General features: G+C 53.8%; 2 protein-coding genes across 2 annotated transcripts in view; both read right to left on the bottom strand.

Moving 5' to 3' along the window:
* CELSR3 (cadherin EGF LAG seven-pass G-type receptor 3) overlaps positions 1-3,170 on the bottom strand; it is a gene marked incomplete at both ends in the record, with an annotated part of 32,244 nt that extends 29,074 nt beyond the window's left edge. The window contains 1 exon segment of the mRNA XM_082004434.1: positions 56-3,170. Coding sequence (XP_081860560.1) covers positions 56-3,170 — 3,115 coding nt within the window.
* A 6,414-nt stretch (positions 3,171-9,584) lies between these two features.
* NCKIPSD (NCK interacting protein with SH3 domain) overlaps positions 9,585-20,569 on the bottom strand; it is a gene marked incomplete at both ends in the record, with an annotated part of 52,975 nt that continues 41,990 nt past the window's right edge. Inside the window, 5 exons of the mRNA XM_082004492.1 lie at positions 9,585-9,788; positions 10,364-10,536; positions 12,074-12,166; positions 14,053-14,181; positions 15,439-15,519. Coding sequence (XP_081860618.1) covers positions 9,585-9,788; positions 10,364-10,536; positions 12,074-12,166; positions 14,053-14,181; positions 15,439-15,519 — 680 coding nt within the window. The remainder of the gene's footprint in view (positions 9,789-10,363; positions 10,537-12,073; positions 12,167-14,052; positions 14,182-15,438; positions 15,520-20,569) is intronic.

The raw sequence follows: 20,569 nt of genomic DNA on the forward strand, positions 1-20,569 counted from the left end.
ACACAGAACGCCCCAAAGGTGCTGCACTAAAGGTTTAATGATTTCCACATCCTACCTGTGACGGTCACCAGCATGGAGGCCATGAGTGGACGGTTGTTGTCCAGCTTACGGCTCAGCCTCAGCTCCCCACTTGATTGATTTACAATCAACAAGTGCAGTTCATTTCCCCGCTCAAAGGTGTAGAAGAGGCGGTCAGACACATCTGGGTCATAAGCCGGGACCTTCCCTATGACCCCTGAGGGGAAGGTGTTGGACTTATTTGAGACGTAGTTATTGAACAGGATCTGGAAGTTCTTGAGAACAGGGCTGTTGTCATTCTGGTCAATAAGTTTGATGTGGACCGTGGCTCTACTGACTAGAGGAGCAGAGGTGGCCTGCACTACAATCACATACTCAGGTTTTGTCTCATAATCCAGGTCTATCAAGGCTGTGAGTTCCCCAGAAAAGATGTCCATCTGGAATATCTCAGGGATGTTGCCTTCCACAATTTGGTACATGATCTGGGCATTGGGTCCCTCATCTGGGTCGACGGCCGTGATTTGGGCCACGACAGAGCCTACGATGCTGTTCTCCTTCACCAAGACCTCAAACTCTTCAGCAGGAAAGACAGGGGCATTGTCGTTCACATCCTGAATGGTAACCTGAATATGGACAGGAGTTCGCTGAGAAGGGATGCCCCTGTCCACAGCATATGCAGTCAGCTCATAGACAGGAACATTCTCACGGTCCAGCCTGCGGACAGTACGAATGATCCCTGAGGTGGGCTCTATGGTGAAGTCTCCGTCCCCATCCTCCCCGTTCTGGAACGTGTACTGCACTCGCCCGTTGGTGTGAGCATCCCGGTCAGTGGCAGAGATCTGGAGCACGCTGGTGAAGGGAGGTGCATCCTCAGAGATCATGCCCTGGTAATGAGGGCTGACAAACTGGGGGGCGTTGTCATTAACATCATTCACCATGATTTCAACATAGGTAGTGTCTGCTTTCTGGGGGATCCCATTGTCCTTGGCAGTGATAGCCAACGTGTAGGTGACCTGGTCCTCATAGTCCAGTTCTGCCTGGAGAGTGATGGCCCCAGAGTCTGGATCAATGCGAAACTGAGGGACATTGTCTTCTAGGTAGTATGTGATGCGGGCATTTTCCCCCACATCATCGTCTGTGGCGCTGATCACAACCACGGTGCTGCCCACAGGCCGGTCCTCATTGATGGTCACAGAGTAGTGAGCACTCTGGAACACCGGCCGGTGCGTGTTGGCATCGGTGATGTTGATGTGAACATGGCAGTTGTCACGCAGGGTGCGGTCAGAGGCTGTCACGGTGAGCACGTAGCGCCTCTCCTGCTTGTAGTCCAGCGGAAGAGACAGAGTGATGAGCCCCATCCCGCCTTGTGTGCTGATGGAGAAGCGGTTCCGCGTGTTGCCTCCCGTGATCTGGTAGGTGATGGCACTGTTCACATCCCGGTCGATCGCTGTGACACTGAGGACGCTGGTACCCACGGCTGCATCCTCGTTCAGGCGGATGAAGTACTCCTTCTGGGTGAACTCAGGACGGTTGTCATTGACATCCATGACAGTGATGGTGACACTGGCAGAGGCAGATAAAGACGGAGAGCCGTGGTCCCGAGCCTCTACCCCGAAAAAATAGTGCTCAACCGACTCCCGGTCCAAGGGCCCGCTGACCGTGATCCACCCTGTGGCACTGTTCACCACAAAGGGTGTGTCAGCCAAGACCCCTGTCAGCTTGTACTCCAGGCGCGAGTTCTCGCCATAGTCCGCATCCACAGCCTGGATGTGGATGACAGAGTGGCCAAGGGGAGCGTTCTCCAGGACGGAGATTTGGAAAGGGGTGCTGACAAAGATGGGGGCATGGTCGTTGATGTCCACCACCTGGATGCTGGCCATGCCAGTGTTGTTAGAGAGGGGAGGGCGCCCCGCATCCTGAGCCCGGATCCTCAGGGCATATTCCCGCTCCACCTCAAAATCCAGCGGGGCCACCACCTGTATCTCCCCAGTGATGCTGTCAATGGAGAACTGGCCCCGGCTGTTCCCACTGATGATGTTGTAGTGGACCAGCGCATTGTTGTCCTTGTCCAGGTCCGTGGCAGTGACGCGCAGGATCTCAGTGTGGGGCCGTATGTCCTCCCTCACCTGGACAATGTAGCGCTTCTCACTGAACTGAGGGGTGTTGTCATTCTCATCAAGGACCGTAATGTAGACCTTGACCGTGGCAGAGCGGGGCCCTGGCTCCCTCCCCTGGTCGTTGGCCTCCACCACCAAGGAGTACCTCTCCATCTTCTCCCTATCCACCGGCCCACTGGTGGTGATGAGGCCGGAGCGAGGGTCGATCTCGAAAACAGCATGGGCGGCCCGCTCATTGACGAAGCGGTAGCGGATGTTGGCATTGGGTGGGGAGTCGACATCGGTGGCCCGTAGCTGCAGGATGGGGTATCCCTCCTCCACGTTCTCCCGGATGGTCTCCCGGTACTCGCCCTGCTCAAAGACTGGGTCGTGGTCGTTGCGGTCGGCCACGGCAATGGCCACCATGGTGGTGGCGGAGAGCCGGGGTGCCCCATGGTCGGCGGCCGTCACGCGGAAATAGTGCAGCTCCATGCTCTCACGGTCGAGGGCCTGCGTGGTGGTGATGAGCCCGGCCCGCGGGTCGATGCTGAAGAGCTCCCGCGAGCGGCTGTTCATCAAGGCGTCCATGGAGTACACCAGCCGCCCCGCCTCGCCCCCGTCGGGGTCCTGGGCCGCCACCGCCACCACCGCCGTCCCCGCCGGCTGGTTCTCCGCCACCTCCGCCTGGTAGTTGTACTGGGGAAACAGCGGGTGGCGGTTGGGGGCTGCGCGCCGGCCGCGCCGCCCCGGGGATGGAGACGGGAAGGGGAGCGGGCGCGGCGGGGCGGCGCGGGGCGGGCAGCGCAACGGGGACCGGCGGCGCGGCGCCGGGGGCAGCCCCGGGGGCAGCGCGGCCGCCCAGCACAGCACGGCGGCGGAGCAGCCCCCGCGGGCCGGCGGCGCCCAGCCCGGCGGCGGCGGCGGCGCGGCGGCCCCCAGCCCGGGGGGGAACAAAGAGAGCAGCAGCAGCGGCGGCAGCAGCAGCGGAGGCAGCCCCCGGTGGTGGCAGCAGCGGCGGCGGCGGCTCGGGGCGGCCACCGGCTCCTCCGCCGCCATGGTGCCTCGGCGGCCGCCGCCCGGCCCGGGCGCACGGCGGCTGGGCTCGGCACCGCCCCCGCCTAGCGGCGACGATGACCGCCCCCCGCGCCGCCGCTGCTGCTGTTGCTGCTGCCGGGGGTGGTGGCGGCGGCGGCGGCTCCTCCCGCAGCCCCAACATGGCTCCCGCCGCCGCCCCGCCCCGCCCCGCCCCCGCCGCGCGCCCCCGCCCGCCCCGCCGCCGCCATCTTGAGGGAGGGCGGGCAGCCGCCGGCAGCCTCGCTCCTGGGTCCTGCCGCGGCAGTGCCGCCTCCCCGCGGCCGGCGGCCGGGTGCTGTGCGCGGCGCGGCAGCCCCGGTGAGCGGGGTAGAGGGCACCGTGCGAGGGACGAGCCCGTCCCCACGTGAGGGACGTGTCCCCTGGTGTCAGCCGTGCCAGGCACGGTGTGGGGTTGAGGGTTGCTGCCGCCACACGCGGCGCACCTGCCCCCGTGCGCGGTGTGCCCACCCTCAGGTGAGACCTGCCGGCCGTTGTGCAGCGCATGCTGGCGCGCTCAGGGAGGCCCGCCAGCCCTGACGAGAGGCACGGGCGCTGCCAGGCAGGGCACGCCAGCCCGCATGGCAGGGGCAGCGGGCGAGCTGCCTGCCGGCACAGCCCGGCTCTTCCAGCCGGCTCAGAGCATGGCTGCCCCTCAGGTGTGCGGGGCCTGGTGGTGCCAACTCCAGCGACGGCTGCTGATGGGAGGGCCCGGCCTCCCCTCACCCTGGCATGCCATGGCATAGGCTGGTGCTTGGCCATGGGGACGTGATGAGCCCCAAGTCCTGCCTAGTGCAGCAGGGACGTTTGCCCGTGCCTCAGGCAGGGGGTCTCGGAGCCTCCCAGCTGAAAGCAGAGCTTGTCAGGTGAGGGTCCTGGGGCCCATGGATGTCGACCCTCAGTGCACACCTCCACTTAACGCCCACCGCCCCCACTGCTGTGGCACAGTCCTTGTGCCACTGCTAGAATCGCCGGGGCCCGGCTGCTTCCCCAAGGTGCCGAGAAGAGACCGCAGGGTTAGCCACCCTGCTGCTAGAAGGGGTGAAGCAGGAAAACTCCAGCATTTTGGCAGGAGGCACTGCCGATGCTCTGCAGCCCTAATGGCTCCCTCCGCCTGCCCATGTCCATCTGCAAGCAGCACCAAGTTTGGTGTCTTCAGGGATGGGTTTTTTACCATGTGCTTGAGAGAGTCACAGCCCCTGCCACTTGGCTCTGCCACTCATGGGCACCTGAGCGCATGGCAGGGCTTTAGCTGGCCCGCTCCCGTGCCCTGATGCAGACCTCAGCCGCCCCCACCCACCAGGTGAGGCATCAACACTGGGGAGGGAGTTGCAGGTTTTTCTTCCAGCATCTGTGAAAGAACCCTGTTTTCCAAGGAAAATTCACTTTGGGGCCCTTGCATCGGGGTGGTTCATTAGCGCATCAGCCTTGCAACTTAGCTGTTGGTTTGATCTCAATCAACTAATATCGCAGTCTGATCCACTGAAGCTTGTAATAGGCTTAAGAATAACAGGCGTTTACGTCCTCATTAGTGTTTGGTGTGCCGCGGTGGGGGAAACATCCTTGGCTGCGTCTTGTTGGAGAGGGGAGACCGAGGGATGGCGGCTGGGGCACACGCTAGGGACCAAAGACCCATGTTGGGGAGGAAAATAGAGTAAATTTGGGAGATGATGGAAATTTAGGATGGGGTAGGGAAGGGCAGGGAGTACACAGGACACACGGTGCCTCCATGCACATCCCAGCTCTAAAGGGGGCTGTAAGAGCTTCTCATGCCACTGGGCTGTGCTGCCACTCAGGGTGGGAGGGCTGGGGAGCAGGGGGACCCCCGTGCCAACACCACCGCCAGGCTGGGTACCACCAGCACCCCTTGTGCAGCCTCTACATAGCTGCCCGGAAGATGCACGAATTAACAGCGGGATGGATTCACACCAGAGATGGGGCTCCTCCGCTCACTCAGCCCTCGCTCCCAGCACCACAGGAGCCATGTGCACTCTCCAACACTCCTGGGGAACCGAACATGCTCTCACCCCACGGGAAAGCTAACGAGGCTGTACCAGGTCCCGCGGTCCCTTGACAGAAATTTGAGCAGCTGCTTTGGAGCCACACGCTGCTTTGGACAGCACAGGCCATCTGCACAGCAAGGAGGAGGTCGGAGGAGGTCAGAGGAGACGTGTTGAGCCCTGGGCACAGCAGGTCTGAAGACCTCTGCCATGGTGGTGGCCTTTGCACCGGCTTTGGATGAGGCTGCGGCATCCCACATGCTGCTGCCGCAGTGCTGAATCCTGACATCACCAGCGCTCTGTCTCTGCCCGATGGCCCATGTTCCTGTGCTCCCGCACCAACCATGACCACCACCAGCTCTCACCCGGCTTCAGTTCCACCGATGGTGACAGATGGTCCCCTATCAATTATCGTTAGTGTAAACGAGGGGGTCGGAAGAGCGCACGCTGCCTGCTGATTTGGGGTTTGACTGCAAGCAGGCTCCCACTCCCAGCGTGGAAAATAAGTGAACACAAAGCAGGGTCTGCGACACACCCAGCAGGTCCCCAAACCACCTTGCAGAATCCTCACGGCCGGTGGCTCTCAGTGTGGGGCTGGTGCCTCCCTTCCACCACCATCACCCACACAGAAGCCAAGGCCTGGCCACCACCTGGGCAGTGTTGGGGTGGGCAGAGCAGGCAGGGCTTGTCCCTGCCCCGATGCCTGGGCTGAGCACGTTTCAGGACCACCATGGGAAATACCAAGCTAGGCCCTAAAAGCGGTGGCTAGCACGGCTCAGCATGTGCCAGAGAGAAGTTCCCATGGCGCTTACACAACACTGAGGGTTGACAACCTGGCATATTAATTTATAAACTCCATAGGATTCCTGAACATCGGTAATCAGCTGTGGTTAACCCCTCTGCCACCGAAACATGCCTCCAGCTTCGCTGGTCCGGCACCAGCGCTGAGCCAGCTGTGCACATGTGGTGACCCGGGGGGATTTACGTTCTCCCCCTCCAGGCCCCCGTGCACCTACCCGAGCCCTCCTGGCACCATTAGGCTAATGCCAGAGCAGCCCCAGCCTCACGTGCAGCTCACCCCCGAAACCTCATCTAATAAAGGGCAGCGCAGCACCCGTGTGCGACAGGAACGTGCTGGCTTCGCACGAGCCCCCGCCGCTGGCTGGACTATACATCACATCTCCTCAAACTGGGGATTTGCCGTCAAGAAACCCAATCAGGAGAGAGGCAATACTTTTAAAAAATTATGAAGGCTTTCAAGTTTATTTGTTCTTATTACCCAGCTGACAGCTCAGGGGAGGAGGAGAAAATCATCGGGGTATTACTGCCACAAAATAGTTGTAACTGAATTGTTCCAGACAATAAAGCAGAGGCGCAGGTCACAGGCAACGCATCGCTCCCCCCATGCCAGCCCCACAACAGCCCTACTGCTGCACCACAATGAAAACACACCACTACGAGGAGATACCGCTCTAATAGCTGCCTATTATGGCTAATAGAAACAGAAGCGTGTTATCTGCGCCTGTCACTCGTGTGCAGAGCAGGAACCGCTGAGCAGGCTTGGGGATAATGAGTTTACATGCTGTGGCTTGATTCCCTGTGATGTGCAAAGGCCTTTCCTGGGCAGCAGGTGCAGCTCCCCCCATAGACCCCCCACAGCAGGCTGCCCCCCAGTTCTTCCAGCCCTGACTGCAGTGACAGCATGGTGATGGTGCAGAAGGGGTCACACTTACTGTGCAGCTGGGATGGGGGGGTGAGCGACCCCCCCGGAGGCTGAAGGGAGCCGCCAGCTCTGCCTGTGGAGGCTCAGCCCAGGCCAGCCCCCGTGGCAGGCAGGGTGCTGTCACAAAAGGCTTTGCCAGGCTGTGCTGCTGATTATCAGAGCCACCAGTCCTGCCCACTTCTGGGCTTCTGCTGGGCTTGTCCCAGCCTGGCACAGCAAAGCCCAGGCTGCGTCACTGAGGGCAAGTGCCAGAGGAACATCTCACCACTGCAGCGGGGCAGGAGCCAACCAGCCCAAGCAGCACCCAGCGGCAAGCCGAGGGACTGTGCAACCATGCGCTGCACAGAGCAAGGGGGCACAGGAGAGCCACCGCAGGGTGGGCACCCGGCAGCCCTCGTGAATCATGACGTCCCCCCAGGTGTGCAGCTTGACACTCTGCAATGCCACAAGCACAGGCCCCTGGGAGACACTGGCCAAAGAGGCAGGAGGTGGGACACAGCCCTGCCCCATTTCTGCAGGCAGCTGTGCTTGATGCAGCCCCCATGTTGGGGGGGGGGGGGCAGGACAGAAGCACAGCCTGCCCCTGGCATTTACACCCCTACTCTTGGCCAGGGCTGTAGCCCACTGCCCGCTGGCTCCCCCGGCACGCAGCCAGGAGCAGAGACCACCTTCCCTGCTGCCGACTCTGTGCTCTACCAAGCACCCGCTGCCCTCCCACCACACCCCCCCACCATCCAAGGCGACCCGCTAAAGCGGCACACACAGAGTTGAGGTTTGGGAACAGACATCCGCAGCCAAAGCGCAATTCATTAGCACTCGATACAGACCGTTAAACCACTGCCGTGTGGGCTTGCTGCCTCGGCAGCTCTGCTGGGAGCCAGCTGAGGCTGCGCGTGCCTCGCAGGAAGCAAACTGCTGAGCCCAGCTTTGCCAAACCCTTAATCTGGAGCAGCAAAGCTGGGCAGGCCCACAGGGGTGATGGCTGTGCCCCTAGCAAGGGCTGCTGCCCTCCACCACTGCTTGTCTGCCAGCAACGTGGTAGGAAAACACAGTGCAAGAAGCCAAATGTGGGAAAACTACTGCTTTGCTCCCATTTGAAGATCAGCACCCACTGCTTTGCCTCAGCAGGCCGCAGGCACCCAAGCCTCCCCCATAGCTTCAGTCCCCCCACGACAGGACAGGGCAGGCAGGGCTACGTTCACAAAAGTCCAGTTTAAGACATTTTTATTCCTCAGCGTGTTACACTTAGTGTTTAAGAAAATACAGGATCCCTTTTAACATTCATACATTTTTACAGGGGAAAAATAGGTTTCTCTACGAGGGTGGTTATTAAGCGTGGGCACTCCCAGACTGACTTCAGGAGGTCCTCACCCCCTTGGCTGCCAGGCCAACCCCCTCCATTCCTGAGCATCACTTCCCCAGTGCCCAGAGTCCAGGCCTGTAGAGCAGAGCTCATGTCATCACCTCAAGCTAAGAAAAACAAAAAAAATACAGCGCCCAGTATTTCCAGTTCCCCTTTCCAATAGCTCCTACACTGGATACTGCAAAGGAAGAGCTGGGGACAGGCGTGACCAAACGGCACACATGAATATCTAAGAGACCCAGGTTAGTGTGTGTGACTATCTGTAACAGGGAAACAGGTTAATCCCGTTTGCTAGAAACCTAGAGGGAATATAAATAAGGGTTCCCCACACTCGTGCATGGTCACAAACAGCTACTGGACACCAGGCTCACGCTGCCCCTGAGCTCTACCACGTGGAGAGGGAGGGCAGCGAGGCAGAGCTACTACGAAGCTCAAAGCAAAAAATCCACACGCTGCACGGACAGAGCGCGCCTGCCCCCCTGCTCGGGGCCCTAGGGCAACGCTGCGGGAGAGGTGGCAAGCAGCAGCTTTCACTTGGCAGGACACATCTTTGCGCTGTGTCCAGGCCAAAGGCTTCCTAAGGGCAGCATCACCCACATGGTCGTTACTTCTGGGCTGGCAGTGTGCAAGAAATTCAGATTTAAGCATCACTATAGAAAGCAGATTGAAAAAAGCAGCTGCTAGGGTAAGACCTCTATGACCCTAGGTGGGCTGCTACCCAAAGGCAAAGCTGAGGGCCAAGAGGCAGTGAAAGGCTCGCTAGACGAGGTGTTAGACTGCGAGCGAGCCACCTCCCCTTGGCAGGGCTGCAGCACATTGGCACTAGTAGCAGAAAACAAAACAGATGTTACAAAAGCTTCTTCCAAGCACCAGCGAACTCCACTTGGTCACTGCAGGGAGAGGGATGCACATGGAAAAGAAGTGATACTCTAAGGCAAAGGCCTTTCTTTTCGCGACCTCAGGACACCAGTGCAGCTAAACACCCTGCCCAACCCATCTGCCAAGTCCCTCACAAGCTCTCTGCCCTTCCCACTAACACCAGCTGCCTAAATACCTCCTGCCCGAGTCTTGCAGGCAAACCACACACCAGCGCCCACCCCGCTCCGACCTCCCCTGAGCACCAGGCCCCGGGGGCACCCCATGCCCTTTCTGCCGCTGGCATTTCTAAAGGGTCAGTGAACGTTGTCCCAACCTTAGGCCTCGCACGGAGGGATGTAAGGTATGAGCTGTACTGGAAGGGAATGGGGAGAAAGTGTCAACAAGAGACATCATCCATCCAAGTGGTTCGAACTTCAGTCCAAGATGAGGGGCAGTTAGCTAGTACCAGGAGAGATTTCTGGGAACTCCTTATAAATCTCCAGGATGATCAGTTTGTCCATCTGGCACTGCTGGCCCTCCTCCTCCTCCCCCAGGATGCGCTGCAGGATGCCCTGCAGGTCGGAGAGGCGGTGCTGGTGCTGCAGATAGGGCGTGGAGCGGATGATGGCGTGCATCAGAGAGAGATACTCCATCCTCAGCTGCCAAGTGGGAGGGGAGACAAAACACAGAGCACAATGAAAGATTTAAAGTGAGATAAACAAGCATGCCAGCCTCCATTATAGCATGAGCACAGGAACAGCTGCTGCTGCACCACCAGCCAGAGAGCAACTCCAGAGGCACCTGCTTTTCCTTAAGGCTCATTAGTAGCTATGGAAAACTCTGCTTTTTCCCACAGCAACCCAGTGATGCTCTTCACCCGCTCTCAAACATATGCACATTCCCTGCCTCTTGCAATACCAAAACAGAGATCCCTCCTGCTTCTGACTACTCACAGAGGGTCCCTGTTCTCAAAGGTCGCTGGACGGAAGAGTGCAGACCACCAGAAGCCTGGCACATCTTTCTTCAAACACACCTTTCTACGGCTGTGTGACAGGCAGGATAAATCCTCCCTTCCTCCTCAGCCCCCAAGGTTGATTTGAGCACCCAGAAATGTCATGCCCACCCGAGGACTCCACTCTTGCCTGCGCCAGCAGACCCCACAGAGGGCCAGGCAAAACACCATTGCTTTAGGACTATGCTCCCTTCCCCAGTGCCTATAGGTTACTGTGAGCACCTTGTCTCCTGGGGAGAGATCAGCAATCTGCCGCACCAGGATGTCTATCAGGACCATCATGTCTGTGTGGTAGAAGATGCTGGCTGTATCCTTGCTGGCAAAGATGTCCTGCAGAAACTTCAGCACTGAGTGTGGTGGCTGAGGCTGATGCTTGAAGATACAAACTGGATCATCTGGAGGAGGCAGAGAGGCTGTGCTAAGCCACATGCTCCCTGTTGCCCCCCGCTGCATCTTCAGTGCACATCCCCTCATTAGACCCTACAGGCTTTGGAGGGGAGGCTGCTGCTGGCCTTGGCCAGCCGCTCCCTGCCTGTGGCTAGTTTTTGTGCCAGCAGACCTTAGTGCCTTGCACAAAGCTGCATAATCAGGATGGCAGCTCTGCAGGTTACCAAGCTGAGACCAAACTCATTAGCATTAATCATTGTTTATGTTTCACCTACTATCCCAGGTAAGAGCTCCTTAGCACATCAAGTCTCAGTGCCTCCCCTTTTTGCTCAACAGCTACCACTCATTTTCTCCCTGGTCTGGTCCAATGACCCGACTGAAAAGCCCATCAGAGCCTGTACCAGAAATGAGCTTTCACCACAGAGACCAGGCTAGTACCATCCCAGAAGCAAGAAAAGAAACACTTCCAAGTTTACATGAGCCACCACATCCTGTTCCCTTCCAAAACACATCCCTGCAGACCCCAAGAGGGATCTGTGACACTGCAGCCCCGCCCCTCTGCCCAGCAGTTGTCAGGAAGGCAGGCAAAAGAGAAGCATCTTCATTAGGTTGTAGCTCCCCTCTTTCTTCCCCCAGCTCCTCGAAGTAAGGTGATCCCTGCAGGGAATCTGGCAGGGAAAGGGCTAAACAAAGGCTTTGGGAGGAGGCCAGACAGAAGAGCACTGAGATGCTGGCTGCCCTCAAGCTGATATAGTGTGGAGACAGTGATTTGCAACGCCAAAGAGAACTAAAGCCAGAGTAAGATGAGCTGCAAGCATCACAGGATGAGTTATTTACCAGCAAATCAATGAAATGAATCTCAGGCAGCAAAGTCCCTGTGCTCCAGAAAGTATTAGAAAGCACAATAGTGGCATGCAGCACGGGCAGAAATACCTGGCAGCACTCTTCCTGTGGAGATCTCCAGCTTTCTAGCAATCTGCTTTGTAAAAGCTCTACACATACAGTGGATTTCACTCTATGCCTAGAGCAGACACAAAGCTAACCCTCTGCTGGCAATTCTGAAACGGGAAGTTCCACTCTAAGCAGCATTTCGGAAGGCAAGACCTCCCTCTGGAACTGTCCCCCAGGGCAGATGATTGCCAGCACGGGCTGAGGTTTGTGTGCCAGTGCTGATGGAATCCTGTCTGTCCAAGGACAGAAGTGGCCCAGGACCAGCTTTCCTCCCAGACAAAGAGCTTTGCCTACATTGCAGCTGGTCATGCCATGAGATGGGGCTGATCTGACCCAGAAGTACATGGACAGAGGCCTCTCCTCTCTTTCTAGATGCCATCAGCATCACTTTATTCTTTGGGCAGCCCCATCCCCAGCAATGCAGCCTGTCACCCTCACAAACTCACAAGGAAGCAGCACGTGCTGCCTGAGCCGACAGCTCCTCAGCTACCTGCATTCTCAAGACATCCCACCCTTAACAAGCACCAGGCTCACCTCCGAGTCCCCATTAGCTGCACCCCCTGCCAGGCATATAATAGTGCCGTAAACACTCACCTCCCCTGTTCAGCAGCAGCAGCAGCTTTTCTGTGAAAGTCTTGACGTTCAGGTGCTTGCTTATTGTTGTCATTATCACACTGTTTTCTGGAACTAAGGAAGAAACCTGTTCAGCACATCCCTTTGTTTCCTGAAGACCATGGTAATTTAAAAAAAAAAAAAGTGGAGCACTCCTATTTCACATCAGTGCTCTGGGGAGCTTTGAGGAACCACAGCCCATCAGGGCTATGAAAAGTTTCAGCCCCACAGACTGGGTGGGCAGGGAGAGGGAAGGTGAAATAAATCTGGAAACAATGCATGAAACACTTGGGACTTCGTGCTGTGTGCATCTGATTCATATGTGGGCTCCAGTCCTGCCAGCCAAATACTGTGAAATACCTTGCAAAGGCTTTATGTTGTCAAACATTACCTCTGTCATAACCCTCTAAAGCCAAAGGCTCCACTCTGGTATTTTCTTACTTCGTATCAGCAGTGCCCTGCTGGAATTTATGGCCTTGCAAGCTCTCATAAAGAAGGTATGACCAGGAGCATGCCAGAAGGGAAAAGTTCTGCTTCCCAGCACTTTGCACCGGGCTGTGCAAGGGTAGGGGCTGAAGACTTCTTCTAGGAAATGTCCCCTAGTCTGCTTTGGGGGTGATTTGTTCTAACCCTGTTCACCCTAGCAGACCTTATGCGTGTGTGTGTGTGTGCACGCACACTCAGAAGCATCCCAACAGCACAGTGTGGCTACTTCTACAGCATAGGGTTGGCAACCCTATATTTCACAGGCTGCGAAGTGCTTTAGGACCCTTCACATGGAAAAGCATCAGTATAATATGTTTTTATGAGAGTTTTTGAACTACTGCTGCATCACCGAACTGTACAATAGATTAATCTTGCAGACAGAGCAATAAAAATTCAATTCACTAATGAGCAACCTCAACATCATTTAACATGTTCTTAGCATCAGAGAACAAGTCACTGCTCCCAGCTACACCCTGGGTGGGCAATAATCCCCCAGAAACACACTGCCTGTCATGCGTTACTGCCTAATTACTGCAGCCAGGAAGTACACGGGTAACTGTGAGAAGGGGTAACAAATGAAAGCAGCAGAGACCACACTTAATCAGTGTCTGTGCAATCAACTTTCACATGAAATTAGAAACTTGCACGTAAACTTTAATGAAGCACATCTCAAAGTAACAGGTAAATTACTGGACATGTCCTTGCTGCTTTATCGTCCTCTCTCTCCATGAAGCCAAGGATAAAGCCATGAAGCAGAACAAGAGGTAGTAATTATCTAAAGAAAATTGGAGCAACAGGAGATTTTGGCTTAAGAAGCGGCCTCTCTTAGCAGGACCTGGAACTACTCTCCAATCTTCCAACAACAGGTTTCAAAACTCGCAGGCAGCAAGAGGGCAAACACCCTTCTCTAGGGACCAGATGTGTCATCTGTTCTCATGGAGCTCAGCAGCAGATGGAGGACAGAGAATGAAGGCACTCAGAGAGTGCAGCTCAGGCCAACATTGAAGAGCCTGGCCCCAGCACACGGGCACTGAAGGAGCTTCAGGAAGTGCAGCCAGGCAAGCAGAAGGTTTGTCGAGACCTACAGAAGGCAAAGGACTTTCTGGACTGGTACTGAAAAATGCCCGCCAAAGCATTTTCTCTCCCAAATCAGCTGTGCCTACAAGTTAACCCCACTCATACTCTGCAAGTGCAGCACCTGCTTTGATCCAGGCAGCACAGAAGTACAGAGAGAAATTCGCTGGGCTTCATAGAGCTGCTGTGCCCCAGAGGGTCAGCTGCTTGGACATGGACTGTTTTTTCCTCTAGGGTTTTGCACAATATTTAAACACAGCGTAATGCCAGAGGCTAGGGGAGCTTGAAGAGGTTATCACAGCACCATGAAGTTCCAGTGAGATTCTCCCTCCCCATTCTTCACATCCTCACTGCTCCAGACCACTGAAATCCTGCCAAGGCAGAGCAGCACCAAAACCGACCTGGAATGTGGAGATTGAAAGCCAGAAGGACGTTGACAAATAAGTCAGGCAGCTGGTCGGTGGTGTCCGAGGGCAGCCCATCCTCAATCACATCCAGCAGGAACTGCACAAACTGAGAGTTGAGATGTTCTGCACAAGGAGAAAGAGGGGCATTTACAGGACAGTGAAAATAAACCAAGCCACAAGGGACCACGTAAGCCACTTAATGCTTTTATACATAAAAACCATTAGTGGAGTGCCAGCATCAGCCTCCAGGGAATTAACAACCCTGCAAGCAGACTAGACAGACCACTGAAGTGTCTTTGTGCAAGAGACAAGTGGCTCAGAGAACTATCCACGGCGCAGGGGAATGCTGAAAGTTGGTCCCCCACCGACAAGTTTTTTTGAGTAAATAAAACACCAAATCCCACTTGAGCTGTTGTTCCAGCACCACTGCTGCCAATGTCAGCTTCAGTTAGGAAGAGGTTTGTACTCTTGACGACAGGTTTAATCCACCTATTTAAAAAAAAAGTAATCATCCAGATCATTAGTAATAACCCATTTTTCAATTTAGCTATTAGGAAAGCTCAGGAGCTCATGCAAATAAGTCCACCTGCAGAAAATAATTGCCAAGGTTACATGAGGAGAGAAAAGCAGGAGGCATGGAGGTTCATTCCACAGTCTCTACTGCACCAGCAGTATGTGTTTACCAGGGCATTAAGGTGAAGCTGCTGAGGAGGTGCTTATAACAATCTCGACTGCATTTCTAGGAAAACTGAGCCTGGAGTTTCCCAAATACAGGTAACACAACATGGCCAGGGAAAGAAGCAGGCAGGCAAAGGATAAAACAGGCAGGTCTGCCATGTTTGCACTTCCCTTTGACTGCAATACCCTTAATCATCTCTGCCTTCCTTAAGAGTTTGAAATACACTGGGCTGCACAGTCCCATTAGAAGTGAGACCAGGAAGGGGCCATGTTATGCAGCTGACAGCTTTAGTGGGCGTTCATGGCGTGATCTGGGCTCTCAGCCTCATCAGCAGACAGAACGTCTCTGAGGCAAGTAAGAGGTGCGTGCTTTCATGCAGGACAGAGGTAAAATAGAATGCCACTTAGTCACAGCGATGGGCAAATCCACCTCTTCTGCAGCATGGCATCAGTCCTGCACCGCTCTAACTCCAATTTGTGCTGCTCTCTGCAAATCTGGCATCTCAGCCCAGTGTTTCAGCAGCCAGGCTCCGTTGATAAAGAACAGACCCTACTCTTGCCCTGTTCATGCTGGGCTTTTCCCCTAGCTGTCTCCACCTTGGCCACCAGAAAAAGTCCTTTTCTTGTGCCTGCCAGCACACCCCAGATGTCCCACCACCCTGTCTGCCTTCCTACCAAGCCGTAAGCAAAAGCTGCTCTTACCATAGTGATGATATGGCAGGGGCTCCCCCATGGAGAACATCATTGCCAGCACCAGTGCAGAGTAGCACATCTTTTGATGATCTGCAAGATAAAGGTCCTGCCATTAGTTCTTCTGAGGATGCAAAACACTGTTCCCCAGCTGCAGCTGGGAAGTCACACATTTAATACAGACATTTAACACTGATTTGACTGCTCCTCATTCCTGTGTTTACTGAGCTGAGTGTTTTTCCCCCTGTTTAAGCACACCACACTCCTCCTGCGCCACACGTTTCCAAAGCAATTTAAAAATAATCACAACCAGAATTCTCAATTTTTTCCCCCCCTCCACTTAAGAGGATCTGGGCAAACTTGATCTGAATAATTAAAAGCCTCCCCTGCACAGTCCCAGGACACATCCCATAGTTATGTAATTACTGAACCCAGAAAATGCATCCATCTGGCCACCTTGAAATACCGCCCGTTCCAACCACCACCACCCCCGGACAGTTATGCTGCTTGTCACCATCTCTGCACTGCTCTACTTTCGCTACCTCAGCTCTGCCTGGAGGTATAAGAGGTCTCTGGGGAGACCAGATCACTGCTCATGACTCAGGCTGCACATCTGCCCACCTCCCAGGCCACACACATCCCACAGCCTAGTCCAACACAATTTTCACTGGCAGAAACTATATGCGAATACTCCACAGAACCATAGCCAGTGCCTCTCCTGAATTTTCATTAATGGATACACCTCAGTAAATATTTGCAGGAGAAAAAAAGTAATGAAATAGGTTCTATGTCATAATAAAATGTAGCCTCTGTCCAGTTCAGCAAGTCCAAAGAGGATGGGAAAAGGAGTGTTATTTTTATAAAGTAGGTTACCACACATACTGGCTAAATAAAGTTCAGCTACACCTGCCGGAAAGAGCCTGGGGCACTTGTTACAAGAAAACTGAGGGTGTATTTATAAAAAACTGACCAAAACTACTTTTCATTAGAGGAGAAAGTCCCTTCAATGTATGATGCTTCTTCCAACAGTACTGCTTCCCTGGACACTACATGCTGGTTCCAGTTGCCCCTCCAACCCTTTAAGACATTTCACTTCTCTATGCACAAATCAATCCATCTCTAAGCACCTGCACCCTGCAGTTTGGTTTTACTGCACAGGCTGATGCTTCCACTGTCACTGGATACTCCTGGACTCTGCCAAAGGATTTTCAATACTTTGGCAGCTCTCAAATTTACTGTTAACATGGGGGAAAAATTGCTAGAGAATCATTCCAGCCTCATGCCCCTGGAAAGTCATCTCTGTGAGCAAAGCCTCTATAAACAAAGAACATGCAGACTTTGTCAGAACTCCACAAGATGCCCAAGTTTTCAAACAGCAAAGACTTTGAGTAAAAACAGATCACTTGGGGCTTAACCAGAGATACTACAGCATCTAACAAGACTAAGAGTTTCTAGGAGAGCACTCTAGACCATGTGGCAGCAAAGGAAAGCTGGAAACTGCTGTTTACTCTTGGTAAACAAAGAGTGAGGATATTCAAAGACTTAATTCATATTTATGTAAGAAACTCTCAGCTGTGTGTCAGTGATGCCAAAGCTCACTGTAACAGAAAAAGAATCTGACAAGCTGTTCACTACACGATGTCTTCATTCTTTCTTCCACAGCTGCAGAACTTGGGTATCAGAGGCAGGATACTGTAGTAGGCAGACACGGGGACCTGCTGTTCCCAGGTTCCTAGTAAGGCTTTTGTGAACAAAACATTTTCTCTCATCACATCAGGAGCAATGAACCAGAACCCAGTGAGAAACACGTGGTTGTAGCAAATATGGAGGACAAGATTAATTAGAGATGGGAGGGGGGAGGGTAGTTTTTACTCATCCTTGGCACATCTGCCATGAACTGATGTCCATGCATTTTGGTTGACAGCAGACTCCACTACTAGGTGGCAAATCTTGTCAGATTTTTCTAAGGATGTCGAATCACAGGATGCTGAAACCAGTCAGAAAGCTGAATTCAGATAAAATCCGATTAACCCAGTGCACTCACTCAGCACACAGACTCTACAAGTTTTTGGCATGTCCTGGCTCAGCCAGACTCATCCAAGACTCACCATGCTGAAGAACAGAGTAATTGCCAGTCAAAGCACGGCTTTTTTTTCCTTCCAGAGCAGCACCAGTGGCTGCAAGAAAGTAAACAGCATTAATACAACTCTCCTAAAGCAAAGGGACTCTGCTGACAACAGACTGGTAAGCATCACTCAAGTGGCAGTGAAGGGCAAGAGAGATGCAGCTATTTGCTCATCAGCTGCTATTACGTATGAAAGGTATCTCTCAGAGGCCTTCCAAGACCTTGCTTCCAACCTCTTAACAAAGCAGTGCAAAATCTGGGCACTGGCAGCAGACACAACTGTCTCCAACTCAAGCACAAAGAGCCCAACAGCTGACTTGCATGTACACTGAGCTGCAACAAGGGAGAAAGTCACCATTACAGAGTGGATTATCCCTGTCTGTTTTCTTTGGAATTGTTCTGGCTAATTCTGCCTTGCTGTGGCTTATTATAAACTCTTCTAACACTGATAGATATGCAGGCCAGCCACAGCAGAGGGAAGTGGCTGTCCAGAAGCAATAAGACCCAAGCATCTGGCAGAAGAACTGGCCAGCAGCCAACACGCCTGCATCAGCCCCAGGGTAAAGCGTCTTCTCATCAAAGGCGCCCAGCATCTACACACAGAGCTTCTGCCTCGGCTGCTCTTCAGTAACAAGCCAGGAGAGATCCCACAGAGCCGCTGCAGCCAGTTCAATGCTCCCCAGTTGCTTAGTGCTGGCACCGACTGCTCTGGCCCCTGCCATCCGCAGAAGGGATTAGCTATTCGATGGTATGTCACGGATCAGCTGCTATTCCCCAGTTTCTAGTACTAAAATAAGCTCAAGTCATTCTAGGATTCAAGGTCGTGCTTTCATGCAAGGTACCGCTTGCCATTTGCTGGCAGGACATGGAGCAGTAAGCACCAGAATGGCAGGAGGGAACTACTAATGCCCTAAAACACCTCGGAAGGACAGACATGTTTGGGTCAAGGATGGTTACTTCTCTGAAGTCCCACTGAAAAGGCCAAGGGGATGCACACAGATGACATTTGCACAAGCCCCTGCCATAAACTTATCACAAGAAAGGATGCATGGGATCATGACACAGATTTGGGAGGCTCCTGTAACCAAAAGCAATCTGTCAAAGGAAGAGCAGCTTTTCACCCTTCCTCTGTGCTACCTGTGTATTAGAGCAAGGAGGGAAAAAAAACCCCTCACCTTGAGATGAAGCAAGGGAGAGAAGGGACGCTGCAGAGCTGCAGGTTGGTAGTACAGAGGACATAGCAGAGCCACTTTTCACAGACTTCCACTTGATGCTTTTTAGGTCCTCAAAGCAGAGCTAACACTTGCTGGGAGATAGGCCTGCTTCAACCAGAAGCTCTGTGTGAGATCAGCAAAGGTGTGCTGAAGTCACCTAAGTCAGAGCTCGATGCCCCACCACAAGCAAGAGGCTGAGTTAGCTGTGCTATCTGGGACAATGCAGCCCCTGGGAAAACGCCCTGGACAGCAACGCTGCGACCAGGCAAGGAGTGACAAGGGTCTCTGCGAAAGCTCAGGACCAGCCCACCCCGCCTGTGCAAAGGCAGCTCGGGGAACAGAGCCTGTTTGAGCATGGTGCAGAAAATGCTCACCTGGAAACAATCTTTATGAATTGCTGATGGATGCATGATAAAGTTTATTTTTGGCAGCACAAAATCAGGAGTAATGTTTTCACAGAAGCACAGTCATAGTCCCATAACCAAGTATTATTTTCTTCTTGGGCAGTAAAACCTCAGCCTAGAGAAGAGGTTTCTCATGCATAGCCAGATAAAACAGTAGCACAAAGTAGTAGCCAACACAGGTGTAACAATCTCAGTCCCTCTCCACACCACCAGTGCTTCTCCCTGCCCTGAGCTGAAATGCTATTTTTCAGGCACTCTGCACCTTTGACATGCCCGCACTTCAAAGCGTCTAAGCAAAGGCAAGCGCAAAGCCTTCTGCAACAGAAGGCAGAGTAAGAGGCTTGATTTTCACCTCTCACACTCCCTTCCAGACACCAGATTAACCCTGTTAGTGCTGTCCACCACACAGTTGGGTTGGCATAGTCTGTGGTGGGATGCTGGAGACAGGGACACCTAGTATGCACATCCAAGGTTGTCATCTTGGGCATCTACTTGGCTCACACAAAACTGTGGTGATGGTCCCTGTTCTGCACAGACTTGTCAATCCCTACAGAATCTCATCATTAAATTAAGCTTCTCCACAACTCCACACTACTCACAGCAAACCAACAGGCTACAGACTGCAATCAGAGCAGCGAGGCCCTAAATATGGGGCTCCAAATTTTGGGATTTGATCCACATGGTCACTCAACAGCTACTTTGTTGGCTATGATTAGCACAAAACAATGGATTTTCAATATCCTTTTAAGAGAAAATGTAGCATATGCTACTGCCAGCACTGGTGGCCTACAGGTTGACTTCAAAACAGGAAGCAAAGCTGTGACTGCCCAGGGCCAGGCATGCATGGGCAGCTGGAAGGTAACATCAGGGGAGTATTAGTACAGGTTCACCTTGTTCTTAGGTTCTTCCTCAGCATCTGCTCTTGGCTGCTGGGAGATAAAGGACACTGGGCTAAGCATGAGCTCTGGGGGACAATGCTAAGAAAATCTGACCACACTACCACCACCATCAAGCTTTTAAGCACATGGAGCTCAAAGGGCAGGAAGGATGTTCCTGTTAATAGCAGGGACAGGTCATCCTAACAAAAGGGAGCAGGAACATGAAGTAGAAGGAATGTGAGGGCAAAGCCTGGGTATGGAAAGCAAAGAGCTGGGGGAGGCAGGGCTGTGGCACTATCAAAGGAAGATAGGAGCAGAAGAGGATCACGAGCACAACTTTGTTAACAGCACTACCATTTCCCTTGGTGGAAGAGTGGTGGAGAGAAGGTCCTTTCCTTCAACCAGCACACACCTCATTCACCAGCAACAAACACTGCAAAGATCTGGTGTAGAGAGCCGAGAAAAACTGCTTACAAGAGGCTGCAGAGATCTTGAGATCTGCAGGTGTCTCCTGTCAACATC

Source organism: Phaethon aethereus, assembly GCF_964289735.1.
Source record: "Phaethon aethereus genome assembly, chromosome: 11".
In the NCBI taxonomy this organism is placed as follows: domain Eukaryota; kingdom Metazoa; phylum Chordata; class Aves; order Phaethontiformes; family Phaethontidae; genus Phaethon; species Phaethon aethereus.